Source organism: Monodon monoceros, unplaced genomic scaffold (assembly GCF_005190385.1).
Source record: "Monodon monoceros isolate NGI ecotype Baffin Bay Population unplaced genomic scaffold, NGI_Narwhal_1 Super_Scaffold_21, whole genome shotgun sequence".
Taxonomy (NCBI): Eukaryota; Metazoa; Chordata; class Mammalia; order Artiodactyla; family Monodontidae; genus Monodon; species Monodon monoceros.
In genome coordinates this window covers 67813128-67839524 of record NW_021703778.1, presented here as the reverse complement: position 1 = coordinate 67839524, position 26397 = coordinate 67813128, and the positions used below count along the sequence as shown (strand labels likewise).

General features: G+C 46.6%; 1 protein-coding gene across 1 annotated transcript in view; it reads right to left on the bottom strand.

Moving 5' to 3' along the window:
* Positions 1-1990, bottom strand: part of ANKDD1A (ankyrin repeat and death domain containing 1A) — a 31928-nt gene extending 29938 nt beyond the window's left edge. Inside the window, 1 exon segment of the mRNA XM_029236391.1 lies at positions 1880-1990. Coding sequence (XP_029092224.1) covers positions 1880-1927 — 48 coding nt within the window. The 5' untranslated portion in view covers positions 1928-1990.
* Positions 1991-26397: the final 24407 nt, after the last annotated feature.

The window sequence follows — 26397 nt, the reverse complement described above, 5'->3', positions numbered from 1 at the left end:
TCTGAGCAGGCCTGGGGGAAGCCAGCCTCCAACCCATGAACCCACTTCCCTCCACAGTTTTCAGCATGTGATGGGGCAACAAAAGAAAACACTAATTTTCTGTGTGGTATCTCTGGGGACGAGTTGTCCCTTCCTTTCCCATTCTGTCCCCTCTGCCTGAAAACACTGCCCTTTTTCACTGGCTCCCACAAAAATGCCACTTCCTTGGGAGGACTTCTGGCCGAGAGGGCCCCTCTGACGCCCACATGCTCTCAAATTGTGACAGTGGGAATGAACTATTTGTGAGATACTCTATTTAATGTCTGTTTTCCCCCACAAGACCATCAGCTCCAAGAGGGCTGGGACCATGTCTGCCATGGGTTCTGCTGTCCCCATCACCTACCACAGTGCCAGCACAGAGTAAGCCCTTAATACTTATTGAACAAATGAATCATTCAACAAGTAAATGAATGAATGAATCTGGCATTAGCATCCTATCATCCATAAGATGCAAGTTCAACTTGCAAGTCCATGTTTCTTTGCAAGTGCTTGTCCAGGAGATGAGACCAAGGCTCCAGTCACCAATAATGTGCTGTGTGACCTAAGGTGACTTGCTGCCCTCCTCTGTACCTGCCTCCATCTATAAATAGGACCAATCCTTCCTGCTCTCCTCCCCTCTCCAGGGGTGAGTGAGAACCACCAGGACACAGGTAGATGAGTGCTCTGAAAACCAAAATACACCAGACACACCCTAGAATTCCTACTACTATTACTGAGCCCTAGGCAGGCTGTGAAGACCCAAGTTGTACCCCTGTCACATCAAACCAGACAGAGGATAACTGCTGCAGTCAGGAATCCTGCATCCAACCCTTACAGCCTCCACTGACCTCTCACCCAGGCCCTGGCATCTCCTCTAAGGTGCTCCTGACAGCTAGAAGCCCCAACACATGGAGAGGCTACCCCACGTGGTACCCAGGCCCATCCCCAGTGTCCCCAACCAGAAGAATGGCTTTTCCCTCTGCCCCCTTCTCCAGCAGGGCTGCGAACCACCCCACCTGCACCCTTCCCTGAGGCCTGGTCTGCCTCCCCACCAGGCCAAGGGCAGGCCTGGGCCCACAACAGTTTTACACACTCAGTAGGCACAGCGGGCCCTCAGAGAACTGAACTGCCTAGGAGACATTCAGGCCAGGGAGGGGCTGTTCCCCAATCCTCCTTACACAGTGTCGGGGGTCCTCCGCCCTCATCCTGCACCCCTTTTTGTCCACACAGTGCTTCCTCTGGAGAGGCAGCTCCATGAGGCTGCCCGCCAGAACCACGTTGGGAGGATGCCTCAGGGACCTGGTGGTCCAGTGGTTAAGACTTCGCCTTCCAGTGCAGGGGGTGCAGGTTGGATCCCTGGTCGGGGAGTTAAGATTTCACATGCCTTGTGGCCAAAAAACCAAAGCATAAAACAGAAGCCATATTGTAACAAATTCAATAAAGATTTTAAAACAAAACACTGTAAAAAAAAAAAAAATTGCAACTGACACATCAGCCTCCCTTGGTCCAGAACCCCTGGACTTCTGACCAGAGGCACCAGGCCACGTTTGTCTCTCCAGGTGCCTGTCCCTATCTGCCAGCCTCCGACTCCTGACCTTTGACCCCCATCCCTCCTGACTCTAAATCTGTTTCTTGGAGGAGCCTTCTGGATGGGTCACAAGGATTAAGAGTTAAGAGCGCTGGAATCCTGACCCTGACTTTGGGCCTCAGAGATTTTGAGACAAAGTGGACAAGGAGGCCAGGGCCTGAGCCTCCCCCAAGTTAACACGTGCCGATGTGCCTGCCCCAGGCTCCGGGAACTGTCCCTCCTGTGTGGAGGTGACACTATAGCATTATTCCCAGCCGGAGCCCCTTTACACACGTGATTTCTGGCCCTGATGTGTACTCTCCTCCCGATCGGCTCCTTCATCCTCCCTCCCAGGGAACAGCCCCTTCCTGGCTTGAATATCTCCTGGGCAGGGGGTCTTCCAGCTCAGAATGGTGGGTGGATGCTTCTCCTCTTTCTTAATGTTGGAGACTTCCCCAGACAGGCTGCTTCTCCTTCCAGCGCACCTCATGTCCATGTGACCAGGACTCGGCAGAACCCTAAAGCTGGGAGACCGTGGGCAAGACCATCCACAGGAGCCAGGTGTGTGCCCCTCCCCTCTCAGAGGTGCCCTGTCATCCAGTTGTCCTGACTGCTATTGCTGTTCTTGAGGAAGGAAATGCAATTCATTCCCACTGGAGTCGATAACCACCTTTCCCATGGCTCCATCAGTGAAGCAGGCAGCCAGGATTTACCGAGCCACCCACTGCGTCAGGCCCGGGCGAGGCCAGAGGCGTGTGTTCACCCGGCTTCTTTGTCCTCGTCCCTCCACCTCTTCTCTCCTCATCCCCTAATCCTAACCAGCTTTTGCCTCCTGGTTGTGGGGCCCTCTCTGATTGCCTTCTCTGTGGTCTCTGCACTCCTCTCATCCTTGTCGCTGCACCTTCACCTCAGTCTCAGACTAGAAGGAACCTCCAAGCCCCGCTTCCAGCCCCTTGCCATGGCCAGCGGTGGGCTCAGAGGGTTGGTGGCCAGGCCAGGGGGACTCAGGCCTGATGACGTGGTCCAGGGCTCATCTCACCAGAACCCCATGCTGCTGTCATCCTGACTGCTCTTGGCTTATAAGGATGTCCTGTCTCTTTGGCTGGACCTCAAGCTCCTTGGGGGCTCTGGCCACACCTGACACTTGCCAACCCACCCACACTTCACAGTGGGCCCAAAGCTGAGCACATGGAGGAATCCACAAAACTCTGCTTCCATGAGTGACACTGATAATCCCCAAGCTGACAGATGCCTGTCCCCACTTCAGAAAGGCTTAGATACACAAGCACAAGGGACAAATATTGGGCTGGCCAAAAAGTTCGTTTGGGTTTCCCCATAACATCTTACAGAAAAACTCGAATGAACTCTTTGGCCAACCCAATATTGGCTGGCCCTTTGCACAATCAGTACAGGGCATGTAATTTGAGGTTTTATTGCGGCTGAGCCTACATCCTGCACATTTGGTCCACTACAAATGTCCAGACCCAGCCCCTCTGTGTATCCAGGGACAGATCGCCAGTGTCTTGGCAGGGAAGGCTGGGATGCATTAAAGTGACAGAGAAGACTGCCATCAATTTGTTTTTTCCAGATAAATTCCACGTGGCTTTCCAAATACAGGAGAGGGTTTGGGGCTTTCTGAGGCCTCACAGATGCAACCTATGGACCTCAGAGCTGCTGCCCTGTGGCTGAGCCATTTCCTGGCTGTGTGACTTAGGTTACTTAATTTCTCTGTGCCTCAGTTTCCTCATCTGCAAAATGGGGACATGAGCTGCCCTGCAGGGTTATTGTAATGATTGGATATAAGTACGTGAAAAGCTCCTAGCATGGTATCTGGCAAATAGTACCATCGTCATCATCACTATTATTCCTCCAAAACAAAGGGTCAGAGAATAAATTCTGGTGGCCAGAGACCTGGGGGTTGGTGGGGCTTCCTTCGTTCAGGGCTCTCTGAGCCAGTGAAGCCCCAACCAAGGAAACACCCTCCCTACCCACCTCCCTGCACTGCTTTTCTCCACACCACCCCTCACCACTGGCCTATGCTATATTTACATATTTATTAGCTTTACTGTCTGCTTCCCCCATTATAATATAAGCCCATGAAGGGAGAGATTTTTGTCTGACTTGTTAACTACTATATCCCTAAATTCAGGCCCTGGCATATATTTGCTGAATGAATAAGTGACACACAAGTCATTAAGTCTCTTCAGGGCTTTTGAACTATATAAGATGTGGCCCCAGCTGAGACTCATTTGTTCCCTGGAAAACCAAACCACAAGCTCAGGTAAATGGCAGGAAAGAGGTGTATGGGGACAGGGGGAGCTTCATGTCAATACTTCAGGGGAAAGGGGGAAACATCTCCTTCCAAGTGTGGTCCCCATTGATGGCGCCACCCTTCCTCACCCCTAAAAGGGTCTGCCTTTCCTATAGGGGAGGAGAGGGCCCTTCTGGAAGAATCCCTCTCAGATCTCAAACACCTCCGGGAAGCAACTGTGTCCTGAGCATTCCTTTCCTTAAACTCTTGGACGAAAACCACCACGATCCAGGTTCAGCAAAAGATCTGGTAGTTCAGGCGTAAGCTTAGGGAAGCTGGGGTTTAGTTCCCGCACTGCCACCTTCTAACAGCAGGAAACATCCCCCTTGGGGGCCTCAGTTCCACTGTAGAATCAGGGGAGGGTGAAAAAGTGATCTGTAGAGATTCCTACCAGCTCTGACTCCCTTTCTCTTGACGGAAGCCTGGGAGAGTGGCCTGGTTTGTGTTGGCAAACAGCCAAGAGCCTGAAGAAGAGCATGGAGGCCCTGGAGAGCGCCAGTGAAATCAACTTCAGTCTCATCCCTTCCATGCACCTCAATCCATGCATCCTCTTTCTGGTCGCAACAGACACACACTGCACTCTGGCCTCTGAGCCTTTGCCTATGCTGGGTCCTCTGCGCAGAATTCCCTCCCACGCACCCCAATGATCCATTGCTGCACATTCTTTAAGGGCCTGCTCAAGTGATGTCTGCCCCAAGCAGAAACCTCTACCTGTCTGAAAGGCTTAGCACCTGATAGAACCCCCACTCCCATCTGCATCCCAGTGAGGAAAATGGCACAGTCCTTCTCTCCCTTTACCAGGCAGTGCAGCCAAAGGTCCCCCAAGCTGGCTGAAGTCCACAGGGATGCCACTGCCTGGCCCAGAGGCCCTAGCAGCCAGGCACACTCCTGGAGGGGCCTTTGAGGTGCCCTGATCCCCCCTGCAGCACACCATACCTCCTCCACTCCCCATCCAGCCCCGACATTCTAAGGGAGCTGGGACCCTCAGCATTTCTACCACTTTAAGGCTGTGTGACCTTGGGCAACTTGTTTAACCACTTTGTGCCTCAGCTTTCTCTTCCGCAAAATGGAGATAACAGTAGGTCCTACCCAGAAGGCTGCCGTGGAGATCAAATGAAGTGCCAGCCCCGGCTCAGTCCGGCACACAAAGTAAGCACCCAATAACGGATCGTATTCCCATCTTCTTTCGAGCTAATGTCTCCTCCACCAAGCTCCCCGCTCCAGGGCGGGGAGCACCCCCAGTCCCGGGTGAGCAGCCAATGTCCCCTCCGCCAGGTGCGAGCTCCTCTCGGGGCCACAAAGAAGCCCAAGACGCAGGTGGCCACGCGGACCGCGCAGATCTCAGGCTCGGTCGCCCCCGCTGGGCTGCGGCGCATCCTCTCGGCCTCTACCCGCCCCTGTCCCGGCCCCCGCTCCGCGGAGTCACAGCCCTGGGTCTCCCACGCCAGCTCCTCCTCCATGCCGCCGCTCCGGAGCTCCTCTATGTTCTGCCTGGTCGCGAGCGGCCCATCGGCCCGACCGGGCCCAGGAGCTGAGGGAGGAGGAGCTGAGCTGGGGGTGAGGACGAGGCTCCCGGGAGCGTCGGAGTGCAGGTGGCAGCCACTCCTCCAGAGCCCTCGCCCCTCCTCGGCTCTTGGGTATGATGCGGGCGCAGCTGCTCCGACCTCCCGACCGCCTCCCATCCCGGGCCAGACTGCAGGTCTCTCTACGGGCTCCCTCGACCAGCCCACGGCCCAGCGGTTCGGAGCCACTTGGGGCTCCGCAGGTCCCCCTGGGAATGTCTCCTCTGCGAGCTGTCCCAGCCTCCCGGTCCCGGATGCACGACCTCCCGCAGGCCCGTGGCTCGCGACTCGGGAGCCTGGTCTGGCGCCCCCAGGCGCTGAAAGTCAGACCCCAAGCACTTGGGTGGGCATTTAAGGAACAGTAACCTCAGCAAGCCTGCAGGCATATGAAGAGATGGTCGGATTTGTTCATGATCAGAAAAATACAAATTAAAATGACAGTGAGATACCACTTACACCGATTAGACTGGCAAAAATTAGAAAAACTGGATAATGCCAAATGGTGGTGGGGAATGAGGGGTGTCATGGCCAGGTGCACTGCTGGTGGGGGTAGCCTGGGACAGCCATTCCGGCAAAGAGTCTTGGCAGTAATGAGGGAAACTAAACACAGCGAACTCTGACCCTAAAAGCCAGTTCCTTCTCTTGCAGGCTCATCAGGAGACATGTTAAGAGGATTTTGTTGCTGGGTTGTTTTGTCGTTACTGGGAGCTGGAAACAACCTCTGGGTTGTTTTGTCGTTACTGGGAGCTGGAAACAACCTAAGTGTCCACACTGGGGGAATAGATGGATAGGTAAAATGTGGTACTACTATGCAACTACAGATGCAAGGACCACGTGTATTTACAGCAACATGGACTGAAACACCAAGTGCTGAGCAGAAAGAGTAAAACAACCAAATGAGACCTAAAACACAATACCAATAAAAATGCTTGCACACAAAACAACACAGATTTGCAAAGGTACATACAGTACAAACAAAAAGATACACATTAAACATATCAGAATGGGTTGTACTTCAGACCCTGGGGGATGTCCATGTCTTCTCTTCTTTGCCTTTTAGGCATCTACAGCCTCTTTAGATTTGGGGATAGTGGGGTCCCACGCATCTCTATCCCAAGGCGAGAAGTCATTGCTATTTCTTGTGGGATCAGAGGAGGACAAATATCTTTCAGTCATTAGTGTAGATCAGAAAGGCTTCCTGGAGGAGGAAGTACTTGGAATGGCCTTTGAAAAATAACATAAGGATAATAGCTAACAGTTAATGAGCCCCACGGTAAGACTTTGTGTGGATTATCTCATTTTGTCCCCCAAACCACCCTGTGAAATGGACATTATCACCACCAGATTATGGGGGTGGAACTGAAGCACAGGGAGGGTAAATAACTCTTCCTACCCCCCACAGTAAGTGGTGAAGCCAGGGTTCTAACCCAGCTGGTCTGATTTAAGAGCCACAGCATGAACATCTGGTAGGTGGAAAGGACATTGATGGAGCCAAACCTGCAGACAGCTGGTGGTTGGTCACTCTCCAAGCCCTGGCCTCCCTGATGGATGCAGAGGTGCCAGGGAGCAGTTGGCTGGCACAGCTGCCCAGCTGCCATTCTTGATGTCCATGGTCCTGAACCAGCAGAATGAAGTGACTGCTGCTTTATCATCTTCCTCCTGCAGCCACTGCTGTCTGGAGATAGTCTGTGTCTCCACACCTTCCCTGGGGCACCTGGAGGTGAGACCCAAGTGACCATGAGTCAGCATTAGAGAAACCCTTGGGAAGTGGGTGACTGACAGAAGCCTGGCTGTCCCCACCAGACCAGCCGCCCTGACCCAGGCTAGGCCACACCCATCCAGTGCTTCCAGGTAAACCCAGAGGTTTCTATGGGCTTCCTCTAGGAGGCCTCCCCAGCCTTCAATGATCCCACATTCTGGCCAGGGATTTTTAAATTCATTATCCCACTTAATCCTCACAGCAATTCTACAAAACAGACATTGTCACCCCTATTTAATGGATGAGGAAACTGAGGCTCAGAAGGGTCCAATAACTTTTCAAGGTCACAGCAACAAATAGTAGAGGCTGGATTCAAACTCACTGCACCACACTGCCATTTCGGTCTGGACCAAACTGGCCCATTATCCAACCCCTTTTCATCCTTCAAGTTCAACTCCACAGCACCCACCCCTAGCCTCCAGCCTCCCAGGAAGGCTCCCTTGTAGATGCCATAACTAGCTGGTGATCTAGGTCAGTCCCTTCCCCTCTGTGGGCCTCGGTCTCCTAAAACCACTGGGTTGGAGGTGGCGCCTGTGAGCCATCCAGCCCTGATGGTCCATGGTTGGACAAGGCACAGTGACCTTTCCTAAGATCACTCAAGTGGGTTGAGGGCCTCTAGCACTGGTGACACGTTTCTCCACAAGATGGCCCTCCTGGTTTTTCTTTGTTCTTACCTCGTATCTTAAGAAATTAGAGAGGGTTTCTTTGTTTTACAAAATAGAACTGTGACTTGTGTTTCACAATCTACCTAGTTGATTTCATGCTCCTTTGTTATTTGGGTGACATTCCGTTAGAAAGACAGAATCCCAGGCCCCACCCCAGACTGACTGAATCAGAACCTGCATTTCCACAAGACCTCTGGTGATTCCTGTGTACATCAAAATATGAGAAGCACTGCTCTAAGCTGTCAACGCTACTTCATTCCAATCCATCGTTTTCGGGCTTTTATGCCTATTTTCCCAAGCAGGTCTAATTAATCTCTTTGAGCTGTCGTCATTTCTTGAGCAACAGCTGTGTACCAGCCACTGTATCAGTTCTTTATCAGCATTATTCCCTGTACTCTTCCCAACCTCCCTATGATGCCTTTTCTTCCAGAGAGAGGTCACAATTTGTAATTTTGGAACACACAAATAACACTGGGTCCACCTATTCCCACTCAGAGCCCAATGCCCTTTCATTTCATACTCAAAAGAATCACTAGCATGGTTCCAAAGCCTTGAAAAATAATGCAGGGGACTTCCCTGTTGATCCAGTGGGTAACACTCCGTGCTCCCAATGCAGGGGTCTCGGGTTCGATCCCTGGCCAGAGAACTAGATCCCACATGCATGCTGTAACTAAGAGTCCACATGCTGCAACTAAAGATCCCACATGCCACAACGAAGATCCCGTGTGCCGCAACTAAGACCTGGCACAGCCAAAATAAATAAACAAATAAATATTTTTTAAAGAAAGAAAAAGAAAAAGAATACAAGTGATATTGTCTTTGTCAACAGTTTATTTAACATAGGCTCACTGCAGAAATTATAATAATTTCACAAGCTATTAGCATACAGGATAATGTCTCTTAAAAAGCCAATAGAGAGGGAGCCATTTTCAAGAATACAGCATTGAGAGAGAAGTGCATTGTTGAGACCATCTGGATGGTCTACATGAACCCAGTTCAGGCCTCTATATAAATTCTTAAGAATCTCGTGGGTGGGTGCAGAGATCTACTGGTTCTGCAGGCACCAAGAGAAGCCTGAGGATGTCAGCTCCAAGCCCCAGCAAGATATAACAGACTTCACTTTGGATTAGTTCACCCACTCCTGCTTCATTAAAGAGGATTTTGAAAAGAAAACCCCAATCAAGTCCCCTTTCCAACCCCACTTTGTTCCACAATTGAACAGAAACAGTTTCCTGTTCCAGCCGTGTGGCTAAAAGGGTCTTGGTGCTCTGGCCAGGTGTCAGGCCTGTGCCTCTGAGGTGGGAGAGCCGACTTCAGGAAATTGGTCCACCAGAGACCTCCCAGCTCCACATAATATTAAACAGCAAAAGCTCTCCCAGAGATCTCCATCTCAACGCTAAGACCCAGCTCCACTCAACGACCCAAGCTACAGTGCTGGACACCCTATGCCAAACAACTAGAAAGACAAGAACACAACCCCACCCATTACCAGAGAGGCCACCTAAAATCATAATAAGGTCACAGACACCCCAAAACACACCACCAGACATGGTCCTGCCCACCAGAAAGACAAGATCCAGCCTCATCCTCCAGAACACAGGCACCAGTCCCCTCCACCAGGAAGCCTACACAACCCACTGAACCAACCTTAGACACTGGGGGCAGACACCAAAAACAACGGGAACTATGAACTTGCAGCCTGCGAAAAGGAGACCCCAAACACAGTAAGTTAAGCAAAATGAGAAGACAGAGAAACACACAGCAGCTGAAGGAGTAAGGTAAAAACTCACCAGACCAAACAAATGAAGAGGAAATAGGCAGTCTACCTGAAAAAGAATTCAGAGTAATGGTAGTAAACATGATCCAAAATCTTAGAAATAGAATGGAGAAAATACAAGAAACATTTAACAAGGACCTAGAAGAATTAAACAGCAAACAATGATGAACAACACAATACATGAAATTAAAAATTCTAGAAGGAATCAATAGCAGAATAACTGAGGCAGAAGAATGGATAAGTGACCTGGAAGATAAAACAGTGGAAATAACTACTGCAGAGTAGAATAAAGGAAAAAGAATGAAAAGAATTGAGGACTGTCTCAGAGACCTCTGGGACAACAGTAAACACACCAACATTCGAACTATACAGGTCCCAGAAGAAGAAGAAAGAAAGAAAGGGACTGAGAAAATATTTAAAGAGATTATAGTTGAGAATTTCCCCACTATGGGAAAGGAAATAGTCAATCAAATCCAGGAAGCACAGAGAGTCCCATACAGGATAAATCCAAGGAGAAACACACCAAGACACATATTAATCAAACTATCAAAAATTAAATACAAGGAAAAAATATTAAAAGCAGCAAGGGAGGGCTTCCCTGGTGGCACAGTGGTTGGGGGTCCACCTGCCGATGCAGGAGACGCGGGTTCGTGCCCCGGTCCGGGAAGATCCCACATGCCGCAGAGCGGCTGGGCCCGTGAGCTGTGGCCGCTGGGCCTGCGCGTCCAGAGCCTGTGCTCCGCAACGGGAGAGGCCACAACAGTGAGAGGCCCGCGTACCACAACAACAACAAAAAAAAAGCAGCAAGGGAAAAACAACAAATAACACACAAGGGAATCCCCATAAGGTTAACAGCTGATCTTTCAGCAGAAGCTCTGCAAGCCAGAAGGGACTGGCAGGACATATTTAAAGTGATGAAAGGGAAAAACCTACAACTAAGATTACTCTACCCAGCAAGGGTCTCATTCAGATTCAATGGGGGAATTAAAACCTTTACAGAGAAGCAAAAGCTAGGAGAATTCAGCACCACCAAACCAGCTCTACAACAAATGCTAAAGGAACTTCTCTAGTCAGGAGACACAAGAGAAGGAAAAGACCTACAAAAACAAACCCAAAACAATTAAGAAAATGGTAATAGGAACATACATATCAATAACTACCTTAAATGTAAATGGATTAAATGCTCCAACCAAAAGACACAGACTGGCTGAATGGATACAAAAACAAGACCCGAATACATGCTGTGTACAAGAGATGCACTTCAGACCTAGGGACACACACAGACTGAAAATGAGGGGATGGAAAAAGATATTCCATGCAAATGGAAATCAAAAGAAAGCTGGAGTAGTAATTCTCATATCAGACAAAATAGACTTTAAAATAAAGACTATTACAAGAGACAAAGGAGGACACTACATAATGATCAAGGGATCAATCCAAGAAGAAGATATAACAATTGTAAATATTTATGCACCTAACATAGGAGCACCGCAATACATAAGGCAAATGCTAACAGCCATAAAAGGGGAAATCGACAGTAACATAATCATAGTAGGGGACTTTAACACCCCACTTTCACCAATGGACAGATCATACAGAATGAAAATAAATAAGGAAACACAAGCTTTAAATGATACTTTAAACAAGATGGACTTACCTGGTATTTATAGGACATTCCATCCAAAAACAACAGAATACACTTTCTTCTCAAGTGCTCATGGAACATTCTCCAGGATAGATCATATCTTGGGTCACAAATCAAGCCTCAGTAAATTTAAGAAAACTGAAATCATATCCAGTATCTTTTCTGACCACAATGCTATGAGATTGGATATCAATTACAGGAAAAAAGCTGTAAAAAATACAAACACATTGAGGCTAAACAATACACTATTTAATAACCAAGAGATCACTGAAGAAATCAAAGAGGAAATCAAAAAATACCTAGAAACAAATGACAATAAAAACACGACGACCCAAAACCTATGGGATGCAACAAAAGGAGTTCTAAGAGGGAAGTTTATAGCAATACAATCCTACCTCAAGAAACAAGAAACATCTCAAATAAAAATCCTAACCTTATACCTAAAGCAGTTAGAGAAAGAACAAAAAAACCCCGAAAGTTAGCGGATGGAAAGAAATCATTAAGATCAGATCAGAAATAAATGAAAAAGAAATGAAGGGAACAATAGCAAAGATCAATAAAACTAAAAGCTGGTTCTTTGAGAAGATAAAAAAAATTGATAAGCCATCAGCCAGACTCATCAAGAAAAAAAGGGAGAAGACTCAAATCAATAGAATCAGAAATGAAAAAGGAGAAGTAACAACTGACACTGCAGAAATACAAAGGATCATGAGAGATTACTACAAGCAACTATATGCCAAGAAAATGGACAACATGGAAGAAATGGACACATTCTTAGAAAAACACAACCTTCCGAGACTAACCAGGAAGAACTAGAAAATATAAACAGACCAATCACAAGCACTGAAATTGAGACTGTGATTAAAAATCTTCCAACAAACAAAAGCCCAGGACCAGATGGCTTCACAGGCGAATTCTATCAAACATTTAGAGAAGAGCTAACACCTACCCTTCTCAAACTCTTCCAAAATATAGCAGAGGGAGGAACACTCCCAAACTCATTCTATGAGGCCACCATCACCCTGATACCAAAACCAGACAAAGATGTCACAAAGAAAGAAAACTACAGGCCAATATCACTGATGAACATAGATGCAAAAATCCTCAACAAAATACTAGCAAACAGAATCCAACAGCACATTAAAAGGATCATACGCTATGATCAAGTGGGGTTTATCCCAGGGATGCAAGGATTCTTCAATATATGCAAATCAATCAATGTGATACACCATATTAACAAACTGAAGGAGAAAAACCATATGATCATCTCAATAGATAAAGAAAAACTTTCGACAAAATTCAACACACATTTATGATAAAAACCCTCCAGAAAGTAGGCATAGAGGGAACTTATCTCAACATAATAAACACCATATATGACAAACCCACAGCCAACATCGTTCTCAATGGTGAAAAACTGAAACCATTTCCTCTAAGATCAGGAACAAGACAAGGTTGCCCACTCTCACAACTATTATTCAACATAGTTTTGAAAGTTTTAGCCACAACAATCAGAGAAGAAAAAGAAATAAAAGGAATCCAAATCGGAAAAGAAGAAGTAAAGATGTCACTGTTTGCAGATGACATGATACTATACATAGAAAATCCTAAAGATGCTACCAGAAAACTACTAGAGCTAATCAATGAATTCGGTAAAGTAGCAGGATACAAAATTAATCCACGGAAATCTCTTGCATTCCTATACACTAATGTTGAAAAATCTGATAGAGCAATTAAGGAAACACTCCCATTTACCACTGCAACAAAAAGAATAAAATACCTAGGAATAAACCTACCTAAGGAGACAAAAGACTTGTATGCAGAAAACTATAAGACAACGATGAAAGAAATTAAAGATGATACAAACACATGGAGAGATATACCATGTTCTTGGATTGGAAGAATCAACATTGTGAAAATGACTACACTACCCAAAGCAATCTACAAATTGCTAATCCCTAATTTGATAGGGATTCAGTGCAATCCCTATCAAATTACCAATGGTATTTTCTACAGAACTAGAACAAAAAATCTTAAGATTTGTATGGAGACACAAAAGACCCCGAAAAGCCAAAGCAATCCTGAGAAAGAAAAACAGAGCTGGAGGAATCAGGCTCCCTGACTTCAGACTATACTACAAAGCTACAGTAATCAAGACAGTATGGTACTGGCACAAAAACAGAAATATTGATCAATGGAACAGGATAGAAAGCCCAGAGATAAACCCATGCACATATGGTCACCTTATCTTTGATAAAGGAGGCAAGAGTATACAATGGAGAAAAGACAGCCTCTTAAGTAAGTGGTGCAGGAAACTGGACAGCTACATGTAAAAGAATGAAATTAGAACACTCCCTAACACCATACACAAATATAAACTCAAAATGGATTAAAGACCTAAATGTAAGGCCAGACACTATCAAACTCTTAGAGGAAAACATAGGCAGTACACTCTATGACATAAGTCACAGCAAGATCCTTTTTGACCCACCTCCTAGAGAAATGGAAATAAAAACAAAATAAACAAATGGGACCTAATGAAACTTAAAAGCTTTTGCACAGCAAAGGAAACCATAAACAAGACAAAAAGACAACCCTCAGAATGGGAGAAATTATTGCAAATGAAGGATTAATCTCCAAAATTTACAAGCAGCTCATGCAGCTCAATATCAAAAAAACAAACAACCCAATCCAAAAATGGGCAGAAAAACTAAATAGACATTTCTCCAAAGAAGATATACAACAGATAGCCAACACACATATGAAAGAGTGCTCAACTTCACTAATCATTAGAGAAATGCAAATCAAAACTACAATGAGGTACCATCTCACAACTATCAGAATGGCCATCATCAAAAATTCTACAAACAATAAATGCTGGAGAGGGTGTGGAGAAAAGGGAACCCTCTTGCACTGCTGGTGGGAATGTAAATTGATACAGCCACTATGGAGAACAGTATGGAGGTTCCTTAAACAACTAAAAATAGAACTACCATATGACCCAGCAATCCCACTACTGGGCATATACCCTGAGAAAACCATAATTCAAAAAGAGTCATGTACCACAGTGTTTATTGCAGCTCTATTTACAACAGCCAGGACATGGAAGTAACCTAAGTGTCCACTGACAGATGAATGGATAAAGAAGATGTGGCACATATATACAATGGAATATTACTCAGCCATAAAAAGAAATGAAATTGAGTTATTTGTAGTGAGGTGGATGGACCTAGAGTCTGTCATACAGAGTGAAGTAAGTCAGAAAGAGAAAAACAAATACTGTACGCTAACACATATATATGGAATCTAAAAAAAAAAAAAAAAAACAGGTTCTGAAGAACCTAGGGGCAGGACGGGAATAAAGACGCAGACCTACTCGAGAATGGACTTGAGGACCCAGGGAGGGGGAAGGGTAAGCTGGGACAAAGTGAGAGAGTAGCATGGACTTATATATACTACCAAATGTAAAATAGATAGCTAAGGGAAGCAGCCGCATAGCACAGGGAGATCAGCTCAGTGTCTTGCGACCACCTAGAGAGGTGGGATAAGGAGGGTGGGAGGGAGACGCAAGAGGGAGAAGATATGGCGATATATGTATATGTATAGCTGATTCACTTTGTTATAAAGCAGAAAGTAACACACCATTGTAAAGCAATTATACTCCAATAAAGCTGTTTTCTAAAAAAAAAAGCCGGGCTTCCCTGGTGGCGCAGTGGTTGAGAGTCTGCCTGCTAATGCAGGGGACACGGGTTCAAGCCCTGGTCTGGGAGGATCCCACATGCCGCGGAGCAACTAGGCCCGTGAGCCACAACTACTGAGTCTGCGCGTCTGGAGCCTGTGCTCCGCAAGGAGAGGCCGCGATAGTGAGAGGCCCGGGCACCGCTATGAAGAGTGGCCCCCGCTTGCCACAACTAGAGAAAGCCCTCGAACGAAGACCCAACACAGCAAAAATAAATTAATTAATTAATAAACTCCTACCCCCAACATCTTCTAAAAAAAAAAAAAAGCCAATAAAGAAATAACAGGGCTTCCCTGGTGGCGCAGTGGTTGAGAGTCCGCCTGCCGATGCAGGGGGCACACTTCGTGCCCCGGTCCGGGAAGATCCCACATGCCGTGGAACGGCTGGGCCCGTGAGCCATGGCCACTGAGCCTGCACATCCAGAGCCTGTGCTCCGCAACAAACGATAGATTAATTACACTATTGTTCCAGGCAGGGGCAGATGTAGAGCACAAAGCCCAAATTCAATTGGGGTGTACCCTTTCTACCAGTTTTGGTTTCTCAGGAGAGACATCTTTGCCAACAGACAGCTACATTCAGCTATCAATGCAAAAATAAAAGTCCCTTGTTGCTAGATCATGTTGCTAGGCAACGATGGCACCTGTATTATCTGGCAGGCAGGTGTCCTTCTAGGCTGCAAGGTTTGTCACCACCGCTGATAAAGGAGTAGTCTTTACCAGGGCAGGAGCTAATGCCCCAGGATCTTCGGAGAGCTAGATCAGCAAAAGGTAGCTTTGCCCAAACTGAAACTCTCATATATCCCCCGCAAAACTCTCAGTATTTATAGTTTAAATGCCCCTTGCCATAGTGGCTTCTCCACACATTCTTACTGATAAGCCCCCATTGGGGCCCCTCAGCAGCTGAGCTACTAAGTGCTTATCAACAGCAACAGATGAGATGAAGGCATCCTGACACAGCTTACTTCACTCATATCAAAACAAATTTACTTCTAAAAACAACTCTTTTTTTGCTTGTCTTTGACACAAATAAGTAGATTAAAACAGCTGCACGTAAGTCATAAACAAGTGGGTTTGAAATCATATCAAACCAATACACAAGTGGCAAGGATTTCAGGGAAATTCAGACACTGAAAAATGTCCTAAAAGCCGTATTTCAATATCTCTTTCCCCAAAGGTCCACTCATCCCAGTAGGGCCCCTACTTCTTCCAAATCTCCTCTGCCGCTCTTCTCCTTAACCAGACTGTTTGTAACATCCAAATATTCTCTGCGCAGCCTTGCTTTTCATATAGAACAGTTTTGTCTGCTCTGAGCCTGCGCGTCTGGAGCCTGTGCTCCGCAACAAGAGAGGCCGCGATAGTGAGAGGCCCGCGCACCGCGCACCTCTTCCTGCCACTGGGATCTCCTCCACTGCCCCAACAGCCCTGTGGGGTGCCCCCAAGCAGCCAGTCTCCTCCTTCAGAGGCTTTGAAGACTCCCAGCTTAATACTTTTGAATATGTCACGTGAATGTTTGTTTACTGGCTTGTTAGCTACCTCCCCTACTTCCCTTTAAGCACTTTTGTTCACCATTAAATCACTGGGAGGGACAGTGGAGGGCAAGTCTCAACTGTACAGGACTCTCTAAGTTGATGGGAGCCCTGAACGAGAAGGTCTGAAGTTCCAGGTGCCCTAGGCAACACTTGGGAGGAGTCCAGAAATGCCTGGATTTTATTCCTAGCTCTGACCTTGCTGGGTCGGGGGGGGGGGGGGGGGGGGGGGGGGGGGGGGGGGGGGGGGCTGCTCCAGGTGGTATCCTGTGACCATAAGACTTCTTCCAAGCCCAAAGGACTGTTCAGAAGGGCCCCTGGGGGCACAAGGTCTGGGCTGTGAGGACTCCTGCTGGGGCAAAAGGATTAAGACAAAGCAACTATTTCTTTTCTCCTAATGTTTTGTTTAGAAAAATTTAAACCTACACAAAAGTTGAAAGAATAGTACCACATATTAATATTTTGCCATCTTTATCTTATCTAAGAGATATGAGTCTTGTAAATACTACGGAAATTTTTAAATATACTCAAAGATAGAGAGAATAATATAATGAACCCCACATACCTATCTATCATCCAGTTTCAACAATTAACAATCCATGACGAACTTTCTCCTCCTCCTGAATTATTTTGAAGCACATTCATAAATACCATCTGATCCATAAAGGTGAGTATCTCTGTAAGTAAAGCCTCATTTTAAAACATAATAAAAATACCATTTTCACACCTAAAAATTAACAGTAATTCCTTAATATCATCAACTATTCAGTCGGTGTTCAACTTTCTCCAATTACTATAGTTTATTCGAATCAGAATTCCAACACGCTCCATACACGGAAATTGGCTGATTTGTCTTAGTCTACAAGTTCCACTCCACTCCCTCCCTCTCCCTCCCTCTCCCGCCCTCTCTTTCTCTCTCCTTCCCACCCTCCCTCCCTCCCTCTCACAATTTATTTGTTGATTCACTGTACTGGGTCGTATATCGTGTAGAGATTCCCACAGTCTGTTTTGCTGATGACTTCCCTAGGATGTCATTTAACACGTTCCTCTGTCGCCTGTGTCTCCTATAAACTGGTAGATTGATCAAAGCTTTGTAAACGGAGTTTTGGAGAGGCTCCTCTCTATCAGAAAATACACAACGTCTTGTCCCTCTTTGTGTGTTAGCGGCCGTTGATGATTTCCTAAATCCATTTTTTAAACCACTCTGATATTGTGATTCATAATAAGAAATATACATTTGGTCTTTGTCCCTGTTCCTGGAGCAGAGCTCCTAAAACCCTAGGAATCTCCCACGTGTGGAGAGCAAGAAAGGTGTCTTTTGTTATGCTAGTGAGGTGATTTGGGAAGCCTCTAGGTGACCTAAGATTGGGGTCTGGTTGCCTGGGGAACCAATTGAGATTAGACAGTGGGAACTTTCAGTCCTCTTCCCTCCCCAGCCTCTGAGGAGGGGAGAGGGGCTGGAGTTTGAATCAGTCAACAGTATTCAATTATTTCATCAATCAGTCCTATGTGATGAAGCCTCCATAAAAATCCAAAAGGAGGGCGTTCGGAGAGCTTCCAGGTTGGTGAACACGTGGAAATTCCAGGAGAGCAACGACCCAGAGTGGATGGGGAAGCTCCACACCCTCTTCCCATACTTGCCCTGTGCATCTCTTCCCTCTGGCTGTTCCTGGGTTATATCCTTTTATAATACATTGGTAAACATAGGGATGATAACTGCTACTGGGTTGGTCTTATTTCTGGGACCTTTCAGTGGATAGGGCTAGGAAATGTTTGTTCATTTGTTTTTCTTCTGATAAAATGCATCATGAGTTCATACTCATGACTATCAGCTCAAATTCAAGACAACAGGGTTTTACCTAACATCATCAAAATTACATCTGTGTTTTCCTTCTCCCATGTTGGAAATCCTGCATTCACTTTACCCTATAATCTACTCACAGCAGTCTCGGAATAACAATTTCAACATAATAACCAATAACATGATTCCTGAAAACTGTTTTTAAAGTTTGTCTGGTCATTTGGATATATCCCACTAGGGGCATACAGTTGGCCCTCATATCTGCAAGACCTGCATCCAAGGATTCAATCAACCCCAGATCGAAAATATTTGGAAAAAAATTCCAGAAAGTTTCAAAAAAAAAAACTTGAATTTGCTGCATACTGGCAACTATCTACATAGCATTACACTGTATTAGGTATTACAAGTAATCTAGAGATGATTTAAAGTATGTGGGTAGGCTATATGCAAATACTATTGAAACCGTGCAACTCATATTGGGACTTGAACCCACGTACCTGGACTCGAACCCTGCCAAAACCCAGATTGGGACTTGAACCCACAGTCTTTTAATTGAGATCACACATCTGGTTTCAGGACTTAATGAAGCTCAGCTTCTTGATGTCTCCTCGAAGAAAGAATTCAGTGAGAGACAAAGGGATAGATAAGAAGTGGATTTATTTAGAGAGAAACACACTCCACAGACAGCGTGAGCCATCTCAGAAGGCAAGAGGCCCTGAAATATGGCGTGGTTAGTTTTTATGGACTGGGTAATTTCATAGGCTAATGAGTGGGAGAATTATTACAACTATTTTAAGGAAGGGGCAGGGATTTCCAGAAATTGGACCACTGCCCACTTTTTGGCCTTTTATGGTCAGCCTCAGAACTGTCAGGGCACTGGTGGGTATGTTATTTAGATGCTAACATATTACAAGGAGCATGTAATGAGGCTCAAGGTCCACTGGAAGTTGAATCTTCTGCCATCTTGGACCTAATCGGTTCTAACAAGTTTTTGTCATGTCCTATGGCTGTGTCATTCTTTTAAAGGTCGTGCCCTGTCCCCTTCCCTCCTGTTTCACTATGCCACTCCATAAGGAACTTGAGCATCTGCAGATTTTGGTATCAGGGGTCCTGGAACCAATCCTTCCAGGATACTGAGGGATAACTGTAGAGTCACACCACTGTTTTAAAGCCACTTGGAACAGTTCCTCTCTATGTGATTATGCTACTAACTCAACAGGCATAGGTTTGTTTCATTTTGCTTTTTAGATTTTTTTTCCTTCCAGTTTTATTGAGCTGTAATTGTGCTATAATTGACATACAGCACTGTGTAGCTTTAAGGTGTATGGCATAATGATGTGACTTACATACCTTATGAAGTGATCACCATAATAAGTTTAGTGAACATCCATCATCTCAAGTAGATACAACATTAAAGAAATAGAAAAAAATTTTTTTTCCATGTGATGAGAAGTCTTACGATATATAACATACAGCAGTGACTCTTTAGATTTTTTTTTTTTTTTTTTTTGCGGTACGCGGGCCTCTCATTGTTGTGGCCTCTCCCGTTGCGGAGCACAGGCTCTGGACGCGCAGGCTCAGCGGCCATGGCTCACAGGCCCAGCCGCGGATCTTCCCGGACCGGGGCACGAACCTGCGTCCCCTGCATCGGCAGGCGGACTCTCAACCACTGCGCCACCAGGGAAGCCCTTTAGATATTTTTTAACATTAATTTTGTTTTAGAATTATGTAAAATGTTTACAAGTTTCAAAGTCAAGTCTCTGAAGGTTGTCATAGTCAGTTGTCTAAGACCTGCAGCTTCCACCTTATTCTCTCTCTCCTTCACTCCATATCCAGCTTTTATTCCCAGCTGATGACACAGTTGACCAATAGTGGCCTCCTGCCACCACAGATGCTCAGCGGCAGACCCAGTGGCATCCTCTACACAGAGGAAACAGCTTCCCACAGACCTCCTGCAGCTTCACCTCTGGTTGCATTTCACAGCTGGACCAACTTGGTTTCTCAGAGTGGCTAGTGCCTCCTCTGATGCTCTTACTCTCCTTCTGGTCTCTGTCTTCCCCAGCTCTTCCACAATTGTGCAAAGCGAATTACCATCAAAAAGCCTCCATCCCGGACTTCCCTGGTGGTCCAGTGGTTAAGAATCTGCCTACTAATACAGGGGAGACGGGTTCAAGCCCTGGTCCAGGAAGATCCCACATGCCATGGGGCAACTAAGCCCATGCGCCACAACTACTGAGCCCACTCACCGCAACTACTGAAGCATGCACGCCTAGAGACCGTGCTCCACAACAAGAGAAGCCACCGCAATGAGAAGCCCACGCTCTGCAACGAAGAATAGCCCCCGCTCACCGCAACTAGAGGAAGCCTGTGCACAGCAATGAAGATCGAGCACAGCCCAAATAAATAAATTAAATTTTTTTAAAAAGCCTCCATACCACAACCTCAAAGTGATTCTGTTCCCCAACTGAATCCTGACTGACACCTGACTGATAAAACCTTTATTGTTGTTGTCGCTTACCCTTATATTGTTTAATTCAATCATATGTACATAATTTTTTCTCCCTTTCCTACAGTAGCATGCTATACACACTTTTCTCACATTGTCTTTTTTTTAGTAACAGCTTTATGGAGATATAAGCTACATATTGTACAATTCACTCATTTAAGTGTACAATGCAATGGTTTTCATGGGTAATCATCACCAGTAAATTTTAGAACATTTTCATCACCCAAAAGAAACCTCATACCCACATACCCTACAGTTTTCCTTCCCCTCCCCAGTATTCCCATCCTCCCATAGCCCCAGGCAACCACTAATCTACTTTCTGTCTCTACAGATTTGCCTATTCTGGACACCTACCTTGCTTTATTTACAGAACAGCTCACCTCAGCCATCCCTCTGCAGTACTACAAGCTCTTTCTTATGCCTTTTGCAGCCTCAGAGTCCTCCAGCATGTGGCTTATTCAACCAGTTCCTGCTGATGGATGTTTGCCCTGTTTCCAGTCTTTTGCTATTACAATAGCGTTATGGTGAGTAGCCTCCTGCAAGCATCATTTGGTAATTTTTTAACCAGTGCATCTAAAGGATCTATTCTTAGAAGTGGATTTCTGGGTCAAAGGGTCAATACACACTACACACGCAATTTTGCTAGCTATTGCCAGATGCCCTACGTAGGATCTATACTATTTTGCACTCCCGTCAGCAATGTATGAAAGTGTTTCCTCACAGCCTTCCCAACAGAACTTGTCCAACTTGGATTTTTGCCAATCTGATAGGTAAGAAATGCTAACTCAGTGTAATTTTAATTTGCATTTCTATCATTATGAGCAAAGTCTTTTTCTATGTTTAAGAAACATTTTCTTTTTTTCAGCGAACAATCTGTTCTTACCTCTAGCTCATTTTTATGATTGTTGGCTTTTTCTTTTCTTCAAATTTTTATTAATTTACTTTTGGCTGCGTTGGGTCTTCGTTGCTGCGCACAGTCTTGCTCCCCTGCATGTGGGATCTTCCCGGACCAGGGATTGAACCCGTGTCCCCTGCATTGGCAGGCGGATTCTTAACCACTGCGCCACCAGGGAAGTCCCGGCCTTTTTCTTAACAGAATTTTAGAGCAACTTTTATTTCTTGTATTATTAATAATGTTTATTACTAAACAAAATTTAAAACGCAAAGAAGGAAAAAAACACCCACAATTCATCTACCCAAAGATGCCACTGTCAGTCACTTGCTATATATGTTAGCCCCTTTCTGACAAGTGCACACGCACGCACACAAGCACACACAGTGGTAAAATATTGGCTGATCTTGTGCCAGCTCTTGGGAGCCAGAGGCTGCACTGGTTTCCTCTCTGCTTAGAGCATTACCCCTGTGAGGGGAGAGAGGCCCAGAGTGTGTGCAGGAGGGAGAAGAAGGGAGTGGCAGAAGGTCCTGACAAGTGGTGACAGGAGTGGCCAGTGGGCAGCCCCTGGAGAGGAGCCTGTACTGAGTGGGCAGTTTGATTGTGGGTGGGAAGGAGCATTCCCCCTCTCCTAGAATTGCTCCCCCCAAATCAGGAGGATGGGTGGAAGAGCAGGAGCACAGGGACAGAACCGAGCTCCAGTCCAGTTCTCCGCTGCCGGGCCATGTGACCCTGGACAAGTCTCTCCCTGGCTCTTCATAAGGAAATAGGCATGGATGGTCTTTTTTTTTTTTTTTTTTTGCGGTACGCGGGCCTCTCATTGTTGTGGCCTCTCCTGTTGCGGAGCGCAGGCTCCGGACGTGCAGGCTCAGCGGCCGTGGCTCACGGTTCCCAGCCGCTCCGCGGCATGTGGGATCTTCCCGGACCGGCGCACGAACCCGCGTTCCCTGCATCGGCAGGCGTACTCTCAACCACTGCGCCACCAGGGAAGCCCATGGATGGTCTTTTAGGTCCCTGCCCACTGAGGCATTTTATCAATAAGGCATGAATAATTCATTATAAGCCAGCATTGATTAACGACACAAAAGGAGGCAAAGCTGGATATTCTTCAGGCCTCTGAGCACACCCCTAAACTCACAAACCTTGGACCACCACCCACACCCCCAGCACTTGTGTACCCATGTCTACCTGAGTCCAGTCCCAGCTCTGCCTCTCTGGACGTCTGGGAAAATCACTAAATCTCAGTTTCTTCCCTCAATTTCTTCATCTGTGGATGATACCTTTTTATAGGGCCATTTCAAAATGCCTAGAGCAGTCCCTTGCACACAGTGAGTGTCCCATTATGATGGTGATTACTATCTTGCTCTCCACCTGCCACCTGGATCATCCCATTGAGTTACCTTACAACCCAAGTGCTAATAAATCTAAGCTCCATTTTACAGAGGAGACAGGTGAAGTTCAGAAAGGTTAATGACTCGCCCAGAGACACACTGCAAGCAAGTGAAGAGTTCAGAGTGGGCTTCTCCAAAGGCGAACTCAGTGGTCCCCAAGGCGCCGCAGCCAGTGCTGGTCCCGTGCAGGGCCGCGGGAGCGGCTACAGATGAAGCCCGAGTACGTCTTTCGGGCCAGCTTCCGCTGGGCACCCCAACTCTAGGGGGCAGCTCTGGCGTCAGGAAGGAAAGCGATTTGGGGGGAAACCTCAGAAAACAGCGCAAGCAAGTCCCCCTGTACGGAGGAAACAGACGAGAGAGTTACCTCGCGCGTGACGGCCCGGCTTCCAGAAGCGGCGCCTCCTCCAGGAACTCCGCCGGAAGTGGGCGGAGCCGGTTTGGCTCGGCTGCAGTTCCTGTTTTGGACACACTGGGGAGCCAGAGCCGGCAAAGAGCCGCAGTCAGGAAATACCGTAATTCCCTCCAGTGTGCGCATACGTAATCTGTTCCCATCACCAGAGAGGCTGATGGACACAGGCTGTAGTCTGACCTGAGGTTGGCCATGTCCTCCAGTGAAGGAGGAGGCTCTCCCTGCTGGGTCCTCCACTCCGGGCTTCCTGCTGCTCTGCTTTATGAGGCTTTCCCCAGAATTCCCAGTGAAGGTCCTTGAACGCCAGGCTAAGTACTTGGGTGAGGCCGGGGTGAGGGAGAAAGAGTTGCGGCAGAGATGTTAGTAATGTGGGGTTAACTGCCAGTTTAATTCCCACTCCCCTTATTTCCCACTTCACAAGGACCTGAGGGAAAAGATAGAATGACTTTATTCACACAGAGCTTTGGGTAATTACTGTGGGTTCCTGTCAGAGTGATGTGCATTTAGAAAAATGTAGAATGTGGCAAATGCTTAACCCAAAAGAACTTCTGAAGGCCTAATTTCTGAAGGAGATGTTTGCCTGGAGAAGGGATGGGATAGGATGACCTAGCATTCCTGGGTTGGGAAATGAGGCAGCTTCGTGTGGTCTGGGCCTCAGAGCAGTGGCAGGGGCGAGCCTGCTGTGAAAGCCCAGTCCACCTGGACAGTGGGGTCTGGGTCCAAGGCCTCTGGAAGGAGGATACCCAGCCCTGGGCAGAGTCCATAGGCAAGTGCCCACAGCCCAGGGCTCTGTCAGCCTAGCCAGCATGGCACAGGATGTGGGGCAGGAGGCTGGGGGTAGAGGTGATGGGGGAAGCACAGCAAAGAGAAAGGGAAAGGCATTTAAGAGCTGGGAGGATGGAGCTGGGCAAGACCTTCATTCTCCAGGACTCAGTTTCCTCATCTGAAAGGTGGAGATAATACTACTACTTAATGCAAAGGGCTATTGTGAGAACTTAATGAGTCAGTGTTCTAAAAGTGCACTGTAACCAGGGCAAAGGTTAGGCAGGACACCTTCTCAGTGGGGACTTCCCTTATTGCCCCAGACCCAAAATGCTACTCTTTCTTGGGGGTTCCCAGAGCCCATGGTCCAGCCTTTGGTGCCAGCCCTGGCCTTGATGGAAATAAATGTTTGCAGCTATCATCCCCCACTACACTGCTCTCTCCACTCCATTCCTTGCCAGACAGTGAACTTTTCAAGGCATGCATGGTGGCTGATTCATCCCTAAACTCATTCGAAAACAAGGCCTGATAATACTTGGCAAAACGATACTAAAGTTCACTTAAAAAAACAAACATGTGAAAACAGACAGTAAAGGTATGGAAACAAAAGCAGTGGAAGGAAACTGGGACCAGATAGTGAAACAATTTGACAGGAGTTATCAGAATTTTTTAAAATGTACGTAGACTTTATGCTGAACACCTCCATTTGTAAGAATCTACACCACAAAAGTAATAGCAGTGAGAGGGCAGAGATAAATGTGCAAGGATGTCTGCTGCAGTATTGTCTGTAATGATAGCAAAGAGGTGGAACCAACCCAAGAGTCCATCAACAGAGGATGGTGAAATAAATTGAGGTGCAGCAATTCAATGGAATGCTGAGCAGTTGTTGAAAAGAACTGAGTGAGTCTATGAGTATTGAGGTAGGAAGAATCTCCGAAAGATAGCAAGATGCAGAATAGAAAGTACAGGATGAGTCCATTTCTTTTTAAAAATTTTTTTATTTATTTATTTTTGGCTGTGTTGGGTCTTCGTTGCTGCGCGCAGGCTTTCTCTAGTTGTGGTGAGCGGGGGCTACTCTTCATTGTGGTGCGCGGGCTTCTCATTGCGGTGGCTTCTCTTGTTGCGGAGCACGGACTCTAGGTGCGAGGGCTCCAGTAGTTGTGGCATGCGGGCTCAGTAGTTGTGGCTCAAGGGCTCTAGACAAGTTCAGTAGTTGCGGTGCACGGGCTTAGTCGCTCCGCGTCATGTGGGATCTTCCCAGACCAGGGATCAAACCTGTGTCCCCTGCATTGGCAGGCGGATTCTTAACCACTGCGCCACCAGGGAAGTCCCAGGATGAGTCCACTTCTTGAAAAACATTCTCCCACCACTGCCTTCAAGCCTTTATTTGTTGACTCTCCCTTCCCTGTCCTAGGATGGCAATCTGGCAGATCCTTTGCTATGCAATCCCTTTAGGATATTGACAGTCTTGTCCAGCCCAAGTTAAATTCCAAGTTCTTTGCATCTTCAAAGTACATATAGCACAGATACATACCAGGCTTGTCATTTTAACTCGCTTATTTCTCACCACAGCCATCAAGTAGGTACTATGATTATCATCCCCATTTTACAGATGAGGACAATGTGGTGTAGAGAGATTAAACAATTTTTCCCAAAGTCACACAGATCATAAATTATGGCAGAGACAGGGTCTATGGCTCCAGAATCTATGCTCTTAACTATTCTGTTATGTCACCCGAAGCTCACAGGACCATGAATGAGACTTTTTCTTGTCTCAGGATTTCAGCGGGCACAGTGTATAACTAGATGTATTAGAATTGATTTAGCCATTCCCCTAATGATGGGCAGAGAGATTTTTCCAGTCTTGTGCTATCACAAACAATGCTGCGATGAATTTCTTCAGTCAGGTGTTTTTGTGCACTTGTGCAAACATCTCAGTAGGTCAGATTCATAGAAGTGCAACTGCTGGCTCAAAGAATACCTTTAAATCTGGATACTGTTCCAGGTGCCTATGGCTGTATAACACACTACCCCAAAACTCAGTGTTTAATGCCACCATTTTATCTTA